At 32.4% G+C, this 18,663-nt stretch overlaps 1 protein-coding gene across 1 annotated transcript in view; it reads right to left on the bottom strand.

Annotated features, from left to right (window-relative positions):
- LOC141336980 (neural cell adhesion molecule 2) overlaps positions 1–14,099 on the bottom strand; it is a 95,067-nt gene extending 80,968 nt beyond the window's left edge. Inside the window, exons 1-3 of the mRNA XM_073842701.1 lie at positions 13,886–14,099; positions 9,149–9,223; positions 4,508–4,714 (exon numbers count right to left, since the gene is read on the bottom strand). Coding sequence (XP_073698802.1) covers positions 4,508–4,714; positions 9,149–9,223; positions 13,886–14,099 — 496 coding nt within the window. The remainder of the gene's footprint in view (positions 1–4,507; positions 4,715–9,148; positions 9,224–13,885) is intronic.
- Between the last annotated feature and the right edge of the window lie 4,564 nt (positions 14,100–18,663).

The following is an 18,663-nucleotide window of genomic DNA, read 5'->3' as shown; positions in this document are numbered from 1 at the left end:
TGTAATTTCGACTTTATTCTCATAGTATTCTTAATTTATTCACAAAAATATCTCAATTGTATTCTTATGTATTTTCAACTTTATTCTCGTAAATTCAACTTTATTCTCAAAATATTTTGACTTTATTTACATCATTTTAACTTTACTCTGATAGTATTTCAACTTTATTCTCATAATATTTCGACTTTACTTACTTTACTTGTAATTTTGAAATTATTCTCGAAATATCTCAACTTTATTCTTAAAGTATTTTTAATTTATTCACAATGTCTCGATTTTATTGTCATAGTATTTTGAACTTTATTCTCAAAGTATTTCGACTTTAATCTCATAATTTCAACTTTATTCTCAAAATATCTCAACTTTATTCTCGTAGTAGTTTAACTTTATTCTCGAAACCTTTCAACTATTCTTGTAATTTCAACTTTATTCTCATAATTTTGACTTTATTCTCTAAATATTTTGACTTTATTTTCGCCATTTTACTTTTATTCTCATAGTATTTCGACTTTATTCTCATAATTTCAACTTTATTCTCAAAATATCTCGACTTTATTCTCATAGTATTTCGACTTTATTTTTGTCATTTCAACTTTATTCTCAAAATATCTCGACTTTATTCTTGTAGTAGTTTAACTTTATTCTTGAAACCTTTCAACTTTATTCTTGTAATTTCGACTTTATTCTCATAATTTTGACATTATTCTCATAATTTTAACTTTATTCTCTAAATATTTCGACTTTATTTTCACCATTTTACTTTTATTCTCATAGTATTTCGACTTTATTTTTGTCATTTCAACTTTATTCTCATATTTCATATTTTGACTTTACTCTTTTAATTTTGAGTTTATTCTCATAGCATTTTGACTTTATTTTCATAATTTCAACTTTAATCTTATAGTATTTCACCTTTATTCAATTTCAACTTTATTCTCAAAATATTACGACCTTAATCTCTTGTTTTTTTTTTTTTTTTTTTTTTGTTTTTTTTAAATGTGTCATACATTTGTCATACATTTTAATCTATTTATGGTTACACTTTATTTCAAAACTCCACTTCAGACATTCTCTATAAGTAACTTTGCCATGTATTTGTAAAGCTACTTATAGTACCACTGAGTTCTGTGCATAAAGCATTTTACAGTACCTCAGTGAAACCAAACTTGATTTCTCACTGAAATGCTATTCTTTTAACTCAAAGTACACTGACAGTCACAAATCAAATGAATCATGCTGTTTCACTGGCTAATCAAAATTATATTTATTTTTTAATTGTTTTGCCCTAGTCGCTGCATGCTTTGAAAACAGAATCTCTCTCTGTTTGGATGAAATCATGTTTCTGTTCTCAATCTTATCATTTGGCTGGAGATGTGAGGTCAGGGCAGAGGGCCACACTGGGTCTGTTTCTACACTATTACACACATTTATTCAGCATTTGGCCAACTAAAAACATTCAAGATCTCGCTTCATTTGAGCACGAGGATGCTGTGAATGCTGTCCAAATGGACTCTACTGAAGGTCAACTGACAGAAATCACTGGAGGAGGAAAGAAAACCGTCTTATTGGTTTGATTCAGTCCAAAACAAAATGCGACGAAACTGATTTGCTTTTTATTCAGTTTTTGTGTGTGTGTGTGTGTGTGTGTGTGTGTGTGTGTGTGTGTGTGTGTGTGTGTGTGTGTGTGTGTGTGTGTGTGTGTGTGTACCTGGTATTCATCACGTCATGGGGACCAAATGTCCCCACAAGGATAGGAATACCAGTAGATTTTGACCTTGTGGGGACATTTTTCAGGTCCCCATGAGGAAACAGGCTTATAAATCATGCACAATGAGTTTTTTTGAGGAAGTAAAAGTATGCAGAATCTCCTGTGAGGGCTAGGTTTAGGTGTAGGGTAGGTGTAGGGAGATAGAAAGTACGGTTTGTACAGTATAAAAACCATTACGCCTATGGAATGTCCCCATAAAACATGTAAACCCAACATGTGTGTGTGTGTGTGTGTGTGTGTGTGTGTGTGTGTGTGAATGGAGAACCGGTTCTTATCTAAAACCAGTTCTGTTTATGACAGAAAAATATTGCAATTAAATATTAAAATGTACTAATACAATAGTAAAAAAAAAAAAAAAAAGACATTCCCTAGTGAACGCCTCTGTTTCCAGGTGAATTGGTGTGATGAAATCAAGCCAATCAGATTTAACCTGCCAATTTCTTTGAAAAAAAAAGGGTTAGAAAATCTCCTGAAAGTTAAATCCTGCCAAACAGACTTAACCTGCCAATTTTGTTTTTAAAAAAATGAACAAATAAATAAATAAATAAATAAAACCCTAGTGAATGCCACTGTTTCCAGGCAGATTTCAGGCTTACCTGAAAGTTAAATCTAGCCAATCAGACTTAACCTGCCAACTTTTTTTTTTTTTTTGGCAAAAAGTAATAAAATAATAATAACAAAAAAACAATAAATAAAATAAAATATATAAAACTGAGCCAAAAAAACAAAACAAAACTGAGGTAGAAAATCTGCTAAATAAATAAATAAATAAATACAAATCCTCCCCAGTGAATGCCTGTGTTTCCAGGCGGATTGGTGCAGGGTGACTCCTGAAAGTTAAATACAGCCAAACAGACATAACCTGCCCATTTTTTTTTTTTTTTTTGGCTAAAATAAAATAAAAAACAACCGAGTTAGAAAATCAAAAAAAGAAAAGAAAAAAAAAATCAATACAAACAGACTTATCCTAAAAATAAATTAAAATAAAATTTTAGAAAACCCAATTGAATGCTGCTGTTAGGAAATCTAAAAAAAAAAAAAAAAAAAAAAAAAAAGTGAACACCTGTTTCCAGGCAGATTGGTGCAGGCTCACTCCTGAAAGTTAAATCCAGCCAATCACATTTAACCTGACCATTTTTTTGCAATAATTCTGCGCGAAATGCAGACGGACTGCGAATGAGTCTGAAAATGAGACTATTTTCACCTCAACATGCAAGTTACAAGTACAGCAAGCAGATTTCTAATGCTATTCGTTTTTGAATAAAATCTTAAGTGAAAATGTGACCGTTCTGATGTTATTTAACCTCGCAGGTCTCTGCTGATTTCCTCTATTTCAGATGAAATGGTGCTTTGAAGAAGAGTCGTGCAGGAGGACGGCGTGTGGCTTTGGTTCTGCCGGATCTGAATTGTCAGTGTCAATGTGTCAGGCCTCGTTTAAGTTCACTGCTAATTTGCCTCAGTATTAATAAAATCTACATAAAACTGTCTTTTTGTAAGGTGAACAAGCTCAACTTGGCTGAGAAACACCACGGTATTCATGGAAGACGTACTGAAGGCAATGATGTCTGATAATGATGAGGATAATAACATGCTGAAACATTTCATCATCACTTTAGAGGCACACATCATCATTACACCAGAAACCTTATCATTTATTACAAAGGCAAATATTTTATAAATTATATGTTTTACTTTATCCGACAGGATTCCACTACGATTCTACAAGCTTTTCTTCATTGCATCTTATTACAATACAATATGACTCTAATTTATATATATATATATATATATATATATATATATATATATATATATATATATATTTTTTTTTTTTTTTTTTTTTTTTAAATTTAATTGACATAACTTAAAAAGCTCAAAAAATGTTTTAGAATTTTTTAGAATACTTAATATAATATAGTAATAATAATAATATAATATAAATATAGCAATAATACTACTTTTTAACACACACACACACACACACACACACACACACACACACACACACACACACACACACGTGACCCTGGACCACAAAACCAGTCATAAGGTTAAATTTTACAAAACTGAGATATATACATCATATGAAAGCTCAATAAATAAGCTTTCTATTGAAGTATGGTTTTGTTAGGATAGGACAATATTTGGCCGAGATACAACTATTTGAAAATCTGGAATCTAAGGGTGCAAAAAAATCAAAATACTGAGAAAATCACCTTTAAAGTTGTCCAAATTGAGCTCTTAACAATGCATATTACTAATCAAAAATTACATTTTGATATGTTTGCAGTAGGAATTTTACAAAAAATCTTCATGGAACATGATCTTTACTTAATTTCCTAATGATTTTTGGCATAAAAGAAAAATCAATAATTTTGACCCATACTATGTATTTTGGCTATTACTACAAATATACCCCAGCGACTTAAGACTGGTTTTGTGGTCCAGGGTCATATATATATATATATATATATATATATATAAATATATATATATATAATGTATAACACAATATTTTGATTCCTTCATTATGAAAAAAAGCTAAAAAATTTATTTTATATATACAATTTTATATATTTTATATAATATATAAATCTGTGTTTATTTATTTATTATTATTATTTTTTACATTTATCCAATAGAACATCATTACGACACTGTAAGCATTCCTCCATGAAGATCTTGACCAGTGAGCGTGATCTATTTACAGACTCTCATGTATTTCCTGCAGTAACTCACGGTAAATCTCCAGCACCACCGTGGCCTCCTGGCTTTGTCCTTTGGCGTCCACAGCCTGGCATCGGTAAATCCCAGCATCCTCGATGATGGCGTTGTAGATGGTCAGCCTGGACCGCACTCCCTCCGTATGAACGATCACTCTCTGGTTGGAGACGATGCGCTCGCCTTGAGGACTGAACCAGTTTATGCTCACCGGCTCACCGATGGCTGAAAAATACAAACAACATGCAAGTCATGTTATAATGCAGTTAGAAGTAAAACCTCACATGCATTCTCAGATCCAGCTGATCAGGCTTTCCACTGTAATTCTCGACAGCTCTTTAGCTCTGGCTGCCGGTGGCTTTAATGAGGGCCCACATGGAGAAGAGCGAGCGCCATATGCAAACTCCAGGTGCTCTGCTCTGTAAAGCTGCTCGGCTGAAGGTCATAAAGCAGTCGCGTGGGAGTCTGTATTTCTGGCCCTGTGCAATCAGAAGGGCCTGAACTCTCTAACCTCCCCGCGAGAGCACTGGAGTTCAGAGGATGGCCTCGAGGAGATGGTTGTTAGCGGGTGACAGGGTTGGAAAGATGAGGAGAGGAGAGCTGAGGAAGGAGTTTGAGTCTGCTGGATGAACTGAGGTGATGTTTCTGTCATTTGCTTCCATGATGCAACACCAGATCAGATCAGAGAAGTCATCATTTATGATTATGTACATATTTGCTACCCTTTTTTTATTATTTAATTTGGATCCTTTGATCATGTTTCAGTGACCAAAAAAAAAAAGAATGCAAAATTCAAAAAACTAAAATGGAAAAATGCATACGAAAATTTTGGAAGGTGTGCAATGACATTTACTCTCATAATTTCCACTTTATTCTCAAAACATTTAGACTTTATTTTCGTAATTTCGACTTTATTCTCTTAATTTAAATTTTTTTCTCAAAATATTTATACTTTATTCTAGTAATTTTGACTTTATTCTCATAATTTTGACTTTATGCTCATAATTTCGACTTTATTCCCAAAATTTATTTCTACTTTGTTCTCGTAATGTCAACTTTATACTAAAAATATCTTTATTTTATTTGCATAATATTCCAACTTTATTCTCGAAACATTTCGACTTTATTCTCAAAATATATCTACTTTATTTTCATAGTATTTCGACTTTATTCTTGTAATTTATACTTTATTCTCGAAACATTTCGACTTTATTTTCGTAATTTCGACTTTATTCTCTTAATTTCAATTTTTTTCTCAAAATATTTATACTTTATTCTAGTAATTTTGACTTTATTCTCACAATTTTGACTTTATTCTCATAATTTCGACCTTATTCCCAAAATATATTTCTACTTTGTTCTCGTAATGTCAACTTTATACTAAAAATATCTTTATTTTATTTGCATAATATTCCAACTTTATTCTCGAAACATTTCGACTTTATTCTCAAAATATATCAACTTTATTTTCATAGTATTTCGACTTTATTCTTGTAATTTATACTTTATTCTCGAAACATTTCGACTTTATTTTCGTAATTTCGACTTTATTCTCTTAATTTCAATTTTTTTCTCAAAATATTTATACTTTATTCTAGTAATTTTGACTTTATTCTCACAATTTTGACTTTATTCTCATAATTTCGACCTTATTCCCAAAATATATTTCTACTTTGTTCTCGTAATGTCAACTTTATACTAAAAATATCTTTATTTTATTTGCATAATATTCCAACTTTATTCTCGAAACATTTCGACTTTATTCTCAAAATATATCAACTTTATTTTCATAGTATTTCGACTTTATTCTTGTAATTTATACTTTATTCTCGAAACATTTCGACTTTATTTTCGTAATTTCGACTTTATTCTCTTAATTTCAATTTTTTTCTCAAAATATTTATACTTTATTCTAGTAATTTTGACTTTATTCTCACAATTTTGACTTTATTCTCATAATTTCGACCTTATTCCCAAAATATATTTCTACTTTGTTCTCGTAATGTCAACTTTATACTAAAAATATCTTTATTTTATTTGCATAATATTCCAACTTTATTCTCGAAACATTTCGACTTTATTCTCAAAATATATCTACTTTATTTTCATAGTATTTCGACTTTATTCTTGTAATTTATACTTTATTCTCGAAACATTTCGACTTTATTTTCGTAATTTTGACTTTATTCTCAATTTTGACTTTATTCTCAAAACATTTAGACTTGATTTTTGTAATTTCGACTTTATTTTTAAAATATATCAACTTTATTCTCATAGTATTTCGATTTATTCTCATAATTTCCATTTTATTCTTGTAATTTGGATTTTACTCCCATAATTTCAACTTTATTCTTGAAATATCAAAACTTTATTTTCATAGTATTTCGACTTTATTCTCTTAACTTAAAATGTATTCTTGAAATATCACAACTTTAATCTCGTAATAATTTTTTTATGTGGCACTAAAACAAAATTATACAATAAAATGAACAAATAAAAAATCAATAAATAGATACAAAAATCTATAAAACATTAGAAAACCCAAGTGAATGCTGCTGTTTCCAGGCGGATAAGTGCAGGGTGACCTCCTGAAGTTAAATAAGCCAAGTTTTTTTTTTTTAGCCTAGTCAGATTTAACCTGCCAATTTGTTTTTGTTTGTTGTTTTTTTTGCAAGAAAAATAAAATTAAATAAAAGGAGGTGTTTCTATCATTTGCTTCCATGATGCAACACCAGATTATATATATGTGACCCTGGACCACAAAACCAGTCATAAGGTTAAATTTTACAAAACTGAGATGTATACATCATATGAAAGTTCAATAAATAAGCTTTCTATTGGTATATGGTTTGTTCGGATAGGACAATATTTGGCCGAGACATCTGGAATCTGAGGGTGCAAAAAAATCAAAATACTGAGAAAATCACCTTTAAAGTTGTCCAAATTAAGTTCTTAACAATGCATATTACTAATCAAAAATGACATTTTGATATATTTATAGTAGGAATTTTACAAAAAATCTTTTTGGAACATGATCTTTACTGAATTCCCTAATGATTTTTGGCATAAAAGAAAAATCAATAATTTTGACCCATACAATGTATTTTTGGCTATTGCTACAAATATACCCCAGCGACTTAAGACTGGTTTTGTGGTCCAGGGTCACATATATATATTAGAATTCCATAAGCATTCCTCTATTAAATGAATGGTTTACAGACACTCATGCTGACTGACTCTCATTTATTGTAAGAAAAAAGTCAGAATTTTGAGATCCAAACTGTGATATAAAATGTCGCAATTACCTTTGCAATGTCAGAGCATATAAACACAAAGAACATTTACTGAAATGTTTCATGCATGATAAAGGTGCACATTCAAAACTAGCACATGTTGGTCAAAGTGATGCACAATGAGATCAATCCAACAGAAAACAGTCTGTATGAGTGTCTTTATGTGAAACTGTATTTTTCAGCTCAGATCCATCTATTGTGAGTGAAAAAGTGAGAGCTGGTTTATTGTGTGTTTGTGGCAGACACGTCTCTGATCAATCTCTTCCTGCTTGTTCTTGCTCTATATATCGACAGAGCTCCAGCGAGACGCTTCCCGCTCGGACGCACGGTGAAATTCACAGGAGCTAATGCATTTACGCCCGGCTGGCGTATGAACGATGGAAAGAAATCAATTAGTTGTCATGGCGACAGCACATCGTCCACGTGGGTAATCAGGCGATGAAGAAATTAATGACTCTGCTGCTGTACTGTTGTCCAACAGGTGAAACCCAACAGGTGAGCACAGAAATGTACCAATGCAATTCAATTTATTTGTATTTATTTTTTTGTTCTATTCAAGCAACATAATTATTATACACTGCTGCTTAAAAGTTTGGGATTGATCATTTTTTCCACAAAAATATTGTGCAGCACAACTGTTCTCAACATTTATGATAATCCTAAATGTTTCTTGGGCAGCAAATCAGCATATTAGAATGAGTTCTGAAGTGTTTTTTTTTAGACTAGTGGTAAGAAAACACCCAAAAGACACTGTTAAGTGTTTCGTTTATAGCACTTTATCTCTTTGTGTCAATAGATTTCAATGGCAATCCATATTTTTTAAGGCTGTTTTCTCAAAATGAGTTTTTTCTCCTACACTGAGCCATAAATCTCCACTTCAGTAGCACTTACACACACCAAACTTTACATTTTTATTCCTGTCTATATCCTGAAGGTTTTTACAGAGGGATTTGTTCAGATATAATTGGCTTGATTTTATACAACATTTTATTCCCTCAAAAATTGTAAAAATACACTGTTTTCTGTCTGTTCTAAGTATTTTCTGAATTATGGAGTGACAAAATGAGATACCCAGATTCCCCCAAAAATTTAAACAAGAATTTTGAAACTGACTTCATCCAGTGTTTAGATTTCTGTACTAGAAATGTATGCAAATTAGTGCATATTTCATTAATAATGCCTCGTTTGCATATTTAAACCTAACATTTTAGAAAACTTATCAAAGTAATCAATCAACTGGGTAAGTAAGGTGCAACTATTAGTTTTTTTTTTTTTTTTACCCTATTCACCTGCAGTGTCTCGCCTTAAAGCCATGTTAATGTGAATTGTCAGGTGTGTTAATATGTCAGCAGGGTTTTGTTCTTACCTGTGCATGTGAAGAATTTGGACTCTCCAACACTCAGTTCCACTTTATTCAGTGATATTGACACCTGAAGCACCGCTGTGACAGAAAGAGAGAAACACAGAGTTAATAATCATAGTCAAGTCACATTTATTTATATATATGTGACCTCGGACCACAAAACCAGTCTTAAATTTTAAATACATTTTATGGGTCAAAATTATATTTTTTTCTTTTATGCCAAAAATCATTAAGATATAAATGAAAGATGATGTTCCATGAAGATATTTTGTAAATTTCCTACCGTAAATATTTCAAAACTTATTTTTTGGGATTAGTGATATGCAGTGGTGTATTGTAACGAAGTATCTGTACTTTACTTCAGATTTTATTTTTCAGCCTACTTTTACTTTTACTCCACTACATTTCGTAATTAAAATGTATACTTTTACTCAAAAAAATGTTGCATTTGCATTGAAATTTAGTCTTTCTTTCATCCCTTTATTTCCGTCACAAAAGTGACTTTTTTATCTCAGAAAAAAGTCAGAATTGCGAGATTAAACTTGCAATTCAGACTTTTTTTCTCTCACAAATGCGCGTTTGAGGAACTTCTTTTCAGGAAATTAACCCCCCAGAATTGCCTGATACAAACTTAATTCTGACTTATTTCTTAGAATTGGGTGATATAGACGTGCAATTGCGAGAAATAATATCAGAATTGCGAGATATAAACTCAGATTCTGACTTTTTTTTCTCAGAAATTCATGATATAAAATTTTCCTCACAAATGTGAGTTTGTATCTCGCAATTCTGGGTGATATAAACTCACAATTCGGATATTTTTTTTTCTCAGAAATGGATGATATAAACTCGCAGTTGCAAAAAAAATGCTTGTACTTTTACTTTCAATACTTCAATACTGCATTTAAGATTTAAAAAAATACTTTTTGTACTTAAGTACAATAAATATCACATACTTTAAGACTTTTACTCAAGCAATATTCTAAACGGTGACTTCAACTTCTACCAAAGTATGGCTTTCAGGTACTTTATACACCACTGGTGATATGCATTGCTAAGAACTTAATTTGGACAACTTTAAAGGCGATTTTCCCAATATTTAGAGTTTTTTTTTTTTTTTTTGCACCCTTTATATTTTTAAATAGTTGTATCTCGTTCAAATAGTGTCATATCCTAACAAACCATACATCAATGGAAAGCTTATTTATTCAGCTTTTAAATACATACATACTCAATAAAATTGACCCTTATGACCGATTTTGTGGTCCAGTCTCACATATAGTGCTTTAATACAGATCATTTCGCAGTTTTGCAGAGATAAACCATAAAACAACTGTGTTAATGTTCATCAATTTCATCAACATCATCAGGACGGACATTAAATACAAAACTAGGATAGTAGTCTCACATTCGCCTCTTCTGGAGTGTCAGATCTTAAAAACGTCTCAAACTGTGCTCAGATTTCCACTCAAAGATCTCAATATAAACTGCTTGCATAATTATTTTACTCTATTTACTCTATACTCTCAGCTAGTGACTCGTTTGTGCTATTTTTACTCCTTATGAACTGTACAAACATCTGAGACAAACACTTTATACGTAAACGAAACATGAACAATTTTCTATAATATCTGAAATACAAAAAAAAAAAAAAAAAAAAAGACTAACACAGCTGATAGATTTGCTGAATGAAACCCAAGACTTGTTTTGTTTACTAATTTCAGGTGCTGATTACAAAAATAGTCTCTGTTTTCTTCCAGCTCATTACACTTTTTCTCACTAAACATGATGCATTTTGTCACTCTTTTGCTTTTGAGAACTGCTTGAAAGGTGTATTAGTCTAATATTATCACTTAATAGCAGAAAAACACACGACAAAAACATGATTACTGTTTGAATCTGAGCCAATGATTTGTTCAATTCTCAGCCTGTATTCACATATATAAATGATCCTTAAGACATTATTTATTATATGTGACCCTGGAGCACAAAGTCTTAAGTAGTTCAGGTATATTTGTAGAAATAGCAAAAAATACATTGTATGGGTCAAAAGTATTGTTTTTTTTTTCTTCTTTTGTGCCAAAAATCATTAGGGTATTAAGTAAAGATAATGTTCCATGAATGTATTTTGTATCTTTCTTACCATACATATTTTGATTAGTGATGTGCAAAGAGCTTCATTTGGACAACTTTAAAGGCGATTTTCTCAATATTTTGAATTTTTTTGCACCCTCAGATTGGAGCTTTTCAAATAGTTGTATCTCAGCCAAATGTTGTCCTATCCTAACAAACCAGACATCAATAGAAATATTTTTTTATTCAGCTTTCAGATCATTAAAATCTCAGAACACAAATCTCAAAAACATTGACCCTTATGACCGGTTTTGTGCTCCAGGGTCACATATACATTATTTTAGCTTGATTTCAAGGTCAGAAAATGCAAACATGAGGTGAATGTTTTCAGCTCAATCTGTGAGAGTTTCACTGCATGCAAACAGACAGAAAACTTACAGATTTTATTTTAAAAAAAAAAGCTTATTTTGTAGAGTGTTAAGTGCAATCCAAATTGTTTATGCAATAAAAAAAAAATAAATAAATAAATTGATAAGTGCAATATATATAATTTTGTCCAAAATAAATAAAATAAAATAAAATAAAATAAAATAAAATAAAATAAAATGGAAAGTTAGGTCATATTAGGCTTTTTCTATTTTTTCAAGATGCATGTACAAAGCCAGTTTTAATCTTTCCAATGCAAACATGAGGTGGATGTTTTCAGCTTCATCTGTGAGAGTTTCACTGCATCCAATCAGACACAAAACAATTACAGATTTTATTTTAAAAAACTAATTTTGTACTGTGTAAAGTGCAATCCAAATTGTATATGCAATTCAAGAAAATATATATTTTTAGTGCTGCTTTTGTTAATTTGATAAGTGCATTATATATAACTTAAAATATGTAACGTAAAATAAATAAACGTAAAATATAAATCAATAAATAAATAAATAAATAAAATAAAAACTGCATGTAGTGGAAAGTTAGGTCATCTTAGGCTTTTTCCCACATCAGCAGCTTTTTATTTATTTTTTTCAAGATGCATGTACATGTGCAAGCCAGTTTCAATCTTTCCAATGCAAACATGAGGTGGGTGTTTTCAGCTCCATCTGTGAGAGTTTCACTGCATGCAAACAGACAGAAAACTTACAGATTTTATTTTAAAAAAGCTTATTTTGTAGAGTGTTAAGTGCAATCCAAATTGTTTATGCAATTAAAAAAAAAAAAATTGATAAGTGCAATATATATATATAATTTTGTCCAAAATAAAATAAAATAAAATAAAATAAAATAAAATAAAATAAAATAAAATAAAATAAAATAAAATAAAATAAAATAAAATAAAATAAAACAAAATAAAATGGAAAGTTAGGTCATATTAGGCTTTTTCTCTTTTTTCAAGATGCATGTACAAAGCCAGTTTTAATCTTTCCAATGCAAACATGAGGTGGATGTTTTCAGCTTCATCTGTGAGAGTTTCACTGCATCCAATCAGACACAAAACAATTACAGATTTTATTTTAAAAAACTAATTTTGTACTGTGTAAAGTGCAATCCAAATTGTATATGCAATTCAAGAAAATATATCTTTTTAGTGCTGCTTTTGTTAATTTGATAAGTGCATTATATATAACTTAAAATATGTAACGTAAAATATAAATAAATAAATAAATAAAATAAAAACTGCATGTAGTGGAAAGTTAGGTCATCTTAGGCTTTTTCCCACATCAGCAGCTTTTTATTTATTTTTTTCAAGATGCATGTACATGTGCAAGCCAGTTTCAATCTTTCCAATGCAAACATGAGGTGGGTGTTTTGAGCTTCATCTGTGAGAGTTTCACTGCATGCAAACAGACAGAAAACTTACAGATTTTATTTAAAAAAAGCTTATTTTGTAGAGTGTTAAGTGCAATCCAAATTGTTTATGCAATTAAAAAAAAAAAAAAATTGATAAGTGCAATATATATATATAATTTTGTCCAAAATAAAATAAAATAAAATAAAATAAAATAAAATAAAATAAAATAAAATAAAATAAAATAAAATAAAATAAAATAAAATAAAGGCGGGTGTTTTGAGCTTCATCTGTGAGTTTCACTGCATGCAAACAGACACAAAACAATTACAGATTTTATAAAAAAAAATAAAAAATAAAAAATAAATAAATTTAAAATGTAGAGTGTAAAGTGCAATCCAAATTGTATATGCAATTCAAAAAATATATTTTTAGTGCTGCTTTTGTTCATTTGTTAAGTGCATTATAAATAATGTATACAAATAAATTAAATAAATAAATACAATAAAAACTGCATGTAATGGAAAGCTAGGTCATATTAGTCTTTTTCCCAAATCAACAGATTTTTTTTTTTTTTTTTTAAGATGAATGCACAAAGCCAGTTTTAATCTTTCCAGTTTTGTTTTCAATTTGCTATTGAGATCATAGGTCATCCAAAACAGCCCAGCATGCATCAGGATGACAGAAAACATCCTATAGATGGCAGTGCGTGGACGGCAGCGCGATTCCTCCGCAGTCGCTGTGTAAATCTTTAACACGTCAAGCGTGCGGCTGATTTATTCCTCTCAGGGATAAGGGGTGGAGAGGAAGCAGCCTGTCCTTTTATTGTTGGCCTGTTGTAGTTTTTTGCGCTCCAACCGCGGCTCATCTCCTCAGACTCAGCTAACTGCTGCTCGTCTGGCGAGGACGTCTAATTTGGGAAGCCACGGGCTGATTAATGACCAAAGCGCGGCCCTGAACTCCGCAATTAGAGACTACGGCTGGCACAGGACTGACTTTGATGGCTGCCACCTGAGGTGGAAAGGAAATGTCACCGGAGCCATAAGAGGCAAACGCGTGTGTGCGTCCGCTAGCTTTAGTGCCACCGAGCTCGTTTTGCATTTTAAAGCTGAAAATTAAAATTCTGTCATCATTTATTCACCCGCAGGTCGTTCCAAACCAAACCGCGGAGCACAAAAGAAGACGTGGGCGAGTCGGCGCTGACAGAATTGTCATTTTGCGCTCGGCTAAAAGTATTTGGAGTGTAACTGAAGACTTGAAGTGAATTAATGATCCAGATGCTGTTCGGAGACAATAAAAAACAACACAGAGCTTGTTTGTCGGACTAATCGGATTAGTGCGTTCATTCATTCGCGGCCGTTTGGCAGGTGTGGAAATTAATCTGAAATCGTGCCCACGCAAAATAATAAAACACAAACCTGTGCGAGTCATTAAACGCAGGAAGCGACATAAACAATCTTTCTAACAAGCTTAAGACAGCTTAGCAGGACAAACTTCAGGAATAAACTAGAAGCTAAAGTTCGATGACAAACTTTAAATGTTGGCTTGGAGAAGCAAACCGGGCAGGCTTCGGGCAAAAGGGCCAGCCCAGAACACCATATTGGATTAATATGTGTATTTTAGGTTAAAACGGCTTGCCATACTGGAATAAGTGATGCCTGCTTCAAAGCCGCGTTGCGTTGCCGTGCGGTTGAGCCGAAAAGCAGAAATAAGCAAGCATTTAAACTTTTTATTATATGACTGAACTATTATTGTGTTGAATCGCCGGAGTGTTTGTATTAAAATACCTTTAAAAGACGTGCAAATGATGTCTTTGTTAACAGACACATAAATGCAGCCGTGCATCTCATGTTAGTTAAGCCTATGAAAAACGTCATTTGCACCCAATGCAAGTCTTTAAAATATTCTTCTATATTTATTGTGTTGAATCGCTGGAGTGTTTTTATTTAAATGCCTTTAAAAGACGTGCAGTCATGTATAATTCTCAGTCGGACATCTCGGAGCTCATGTCTAACACACTGCTGAATGCAGCGCTCTCTGTATGAAAACAAAATGCTCACAAACAACCGCATTTAGCTGTTGATATTTTCTAATGGGTGGACTGAATTAAATCGCTGCATTATTGTAATTTTAAAGGCGGTCAAATTTGTGCAAATTTTGTCGTTCGTATCCATGTAAACTCGTTGAAAGCAATCTGTGCGCGGTGAAGGAAATGCTTAGGGGTTTCAATAAATTCGCTCAAACAGCTGAATTCAGGTCTTGATGTGTTTCTAATGGGTATTTACTATTAAATGGCTGGAATATTGTAATTTTAAAGGCGTTATTTATATGCATTTTCCACCGAAATCAAAGTGAAAGTAAGTCTCAGCTCGGTAACATCTAGTGAAACCTATTGAACAGCTCATTTGCAGCTAATGTAGTTCTTTAAAATATTCTTGTATATTGATTGTGTTGGATCGCTGGAGTGTTTTTATTTAAATGCTTTTAAAAGACGTGCAGTCATGTATAATTCTCAGTCAGGTTAGCTCCGATCCGTGAAAGCTCGTCTGTATAACACATTTGCTGAAGACAGTGCTTTAACTTTGAAATAAAACAGATCTCAAAAGGCATGATTTGTTGATGTGTTCTAATGGGTATTTACAAACAAATCGCTGAAATATATTTACTTTAAAGGCGTTCTAATTCGTGCAATTTATGTTGTTTGTGAGCACATGTCGAGAGAGAGAAGCCTAGTGCTGACGGCTTGTATAAGCGCTGAAGGGTGCGAGCTTTTCTCTTACAAGAACTACTCACAAACCACTGAATTTAGCTGTTGATATGTTCTAATGGGTATTTAGAGTTAAATCGCTTTAATATTTGAATTTTTAAGGCGGTATTTATTTGTATTTCCACCGATTTCAGAGTGACTGTAAGTAAGAGGTTTGAATCCCGCCTCTTCAGTGGAGAGGTATTGCGCCTTTAGATGGCGCATTTTTTCTCAGCCCATTGAAATCCCATAGAAATTTTTCATGTAAAAAAATTAATATTAAATCAACTGTAAGTCTGATCATTCCAAAAAGATATAGCAACACTTTGGTGACCAGGGCCCAGGGCTCCGCCGAGTTTGGGGCTTGTAGCCTTAAAGCTCTAGGAGGAGTAGCGTATAGAATTTTAGTCTCAGAAGAATTTTAATAATAATAATAATAATAATAATAACTAGAAGCTAAAGTTCGATGACAAACTTTAAATGTTGGCTTGGAGAGCCAAATTGGGCAGCCTTGGGGCAAAAGGGCCAGCCCAGAACACTTAGAGCTCTCTGATTGAATTGTTGCTAGTAAAAATGGCAGTACGACAAGAAATGCTTAGTATATTTTAGGCGAAAACATAGAGCATCGTGTGTGGATTTTACGTTAAAACGGCTTGCCATACAACAAGTTTGCAGCGCATGCTTGAAACCCACGACGCGTTGCTGTGCGGTTGAGCCTAAAAGCATTAATAAGCAAGTATTTAAGCTGTGTAATATATTACTCTACTATTATTGTGTTTAATCGCTGGAGTGTTTGTATTTAAATACCTTTAAAAGACGTGCAAATGATGTGTTTGATGATGCAGACGAAGACTGAGCAGTGCATCCAATGTTAGTTAAGCCTATGAAAAAAAGTCATTTGCACCCAATGTAGGTCTTTAAAATATTCTTCTATATTTATTGTGTGCAATCGCTGGAGTGTTTGTATTTAAATGCCTTTAAAAGACGTGCAGTCATGTATAATTGTCAGTCAGACATCTCGGAGCTCATGTCTAACACACAGCTGAACGCAGCGCTCTCTGTATGAAAACAAAATGCTCACAAACAACTGCATTTAGCTGTTGATATTTTCTAATGGGTGGACTGAATTAAATCGCTGCAATATTGTAATTTTAAAGGCGTTCTAATTCGTGCAAATTATGTCGTTCGTCTCCATGTAAACTCGTTGAAAGCAATCTGTACGCGGTGAAGGAAATGCTTAGGGGTTTCAATAAATTCACTCAAACAGCTGAATTCAGGTCTTGATGTGTTCTAATGGGTATTTACAATTAAATGGCTGGAATATTGTAATTTTAAAGGCGTTATTTATATGCATTTTCCACCGAAGTCAAAGTGAAAGTATAGGTCACAGCTCGGTAACATGATCGTTAGTGAAACCTATTGAATAGCTCATTTGCAGCTAATGTAGTTCTTTAAAATATTCTTGTATATTTATTGTGTTGGATCGCTGGAGTGTTTTTATTTAAATGCTTTTAAAAGACGTTCAGTCATGTATTATTCTCAGTCGGGTAAGTTAGCTCCGAGCCGTGAAAGCTCGTCTGTGTAACACATTTGCTGAAGACAGTGCTTTAACTTTGAAATAAAACAGATCACAAAAGGCTGATTTGTTGATGTGTTCTAATGAGTATTTACAAACAAATCGCTGAAATATATTTATTTTAAAGGCGTTCTAATTCGTGCAATTTATGTTGTTTGTGAGCACATGCACAGAGAGAGTAGCCTAGTGCTGACGGCTTGTATAAGCGCTGAAGGGTGCCAGCTTTTCTTTTACAAGAACTATAAAACCACTGAATTTAACTGTTGATATGTTCTAATGGGTATTTAGAGTTAAATCGCTGTAATAATTAAATTTTTAAGGCGATATTTATTTGTATTTCCACCGATTTCAGAGTGACTGTAAGTGAGAGGTTTGAGTCCCGCCTCTTCAGTCGAGAGGTATTACTATTAGAGGGCGCATTTTTTCTCAGCCCATGTAATTCATTGGGAAATGTGTCATATTCAAAAATTAATAATAAATCAACTGTAAGTCTGATCAGTCTAAAAAGATATAGCAACTAACTTTAGAGCAGGACCCAGGTATCTGCCAAGTTTGGGGCTTGTGGCATTCAAGCCCTAGGAGGAGTAGCGTTTGTAAATTCGTGTACCATAAGAATAATAACATATAACTAGAAGCTAAAGTTCGATGACAAACTTTAAATGTTGGCTTGGAGAAGCAAACCAGGCAGCCTTCGGGCAAAAGGGCCAGCCCAGAACACTTAGAGCTCTGTAATTGAATTGTTGCTAGTAAAAATGCGATTATGATAAGTAATGCTTAGTATATTTTAGGCTAAAACAGCTTGCCATAGTGGATTAAAGTATTTTAGGTTAAAACGGCTTGCCATACAAGATTCGTGCAGCGCCTGCTTCAAAGCCACGACGCGTTGCTGTGCGGTTGAGGCGAAAAGCAGAAATAAGCAAGCATTTAACCTTTTTATTATATGACTGTACTATTATTGTGTTGAATCGCTGGAGTGTTTGTATTAAAATACCTTTAAAAGACGTGCAAATGATGTCTTTGTTAACAGACACATAAATGCAGCCGTGCATCTCATGTTAGTTAAGCCTATGAAAAACGTCATTTGCACCCAATGTAGGTCTTTAAAATATTCTTCTATATTTATTGTGTGCAATCGCTGGAGTGTTTTTATTTAAATGCCTTTAAAAGACGTGCAAATGATGTATTTGTTGACAGACTGATAATGCAGCCATACATCTGATGTTCGTTAGTGAAACGTTTGAAATAGCTCATTTACACCCAATGCAGCTCTTTAAAATATTATTCTATATTTATTGTGTGCAATCGCTGGAGTGTTTGTATTTAAATGCCTTTAAAAGACGTGC

The sequence above is a fragment of the Garra rufa genome, chromosome 6, assembly GCF_049309525.1.
Source record: "Garra rufa chromosome 6, GarRuf1.0, whole genome shotgun sequence".
NCBI lineage: Eukaryota > Metazoa > Chordata > Actinopteri > Cypriniformes > Cyprinidae > Garra > Garra rufa.
Note: the sequence above shows the minus strand (reverse complement) of the source record. Positions and strands in the feature narration are given on the sequence as shown.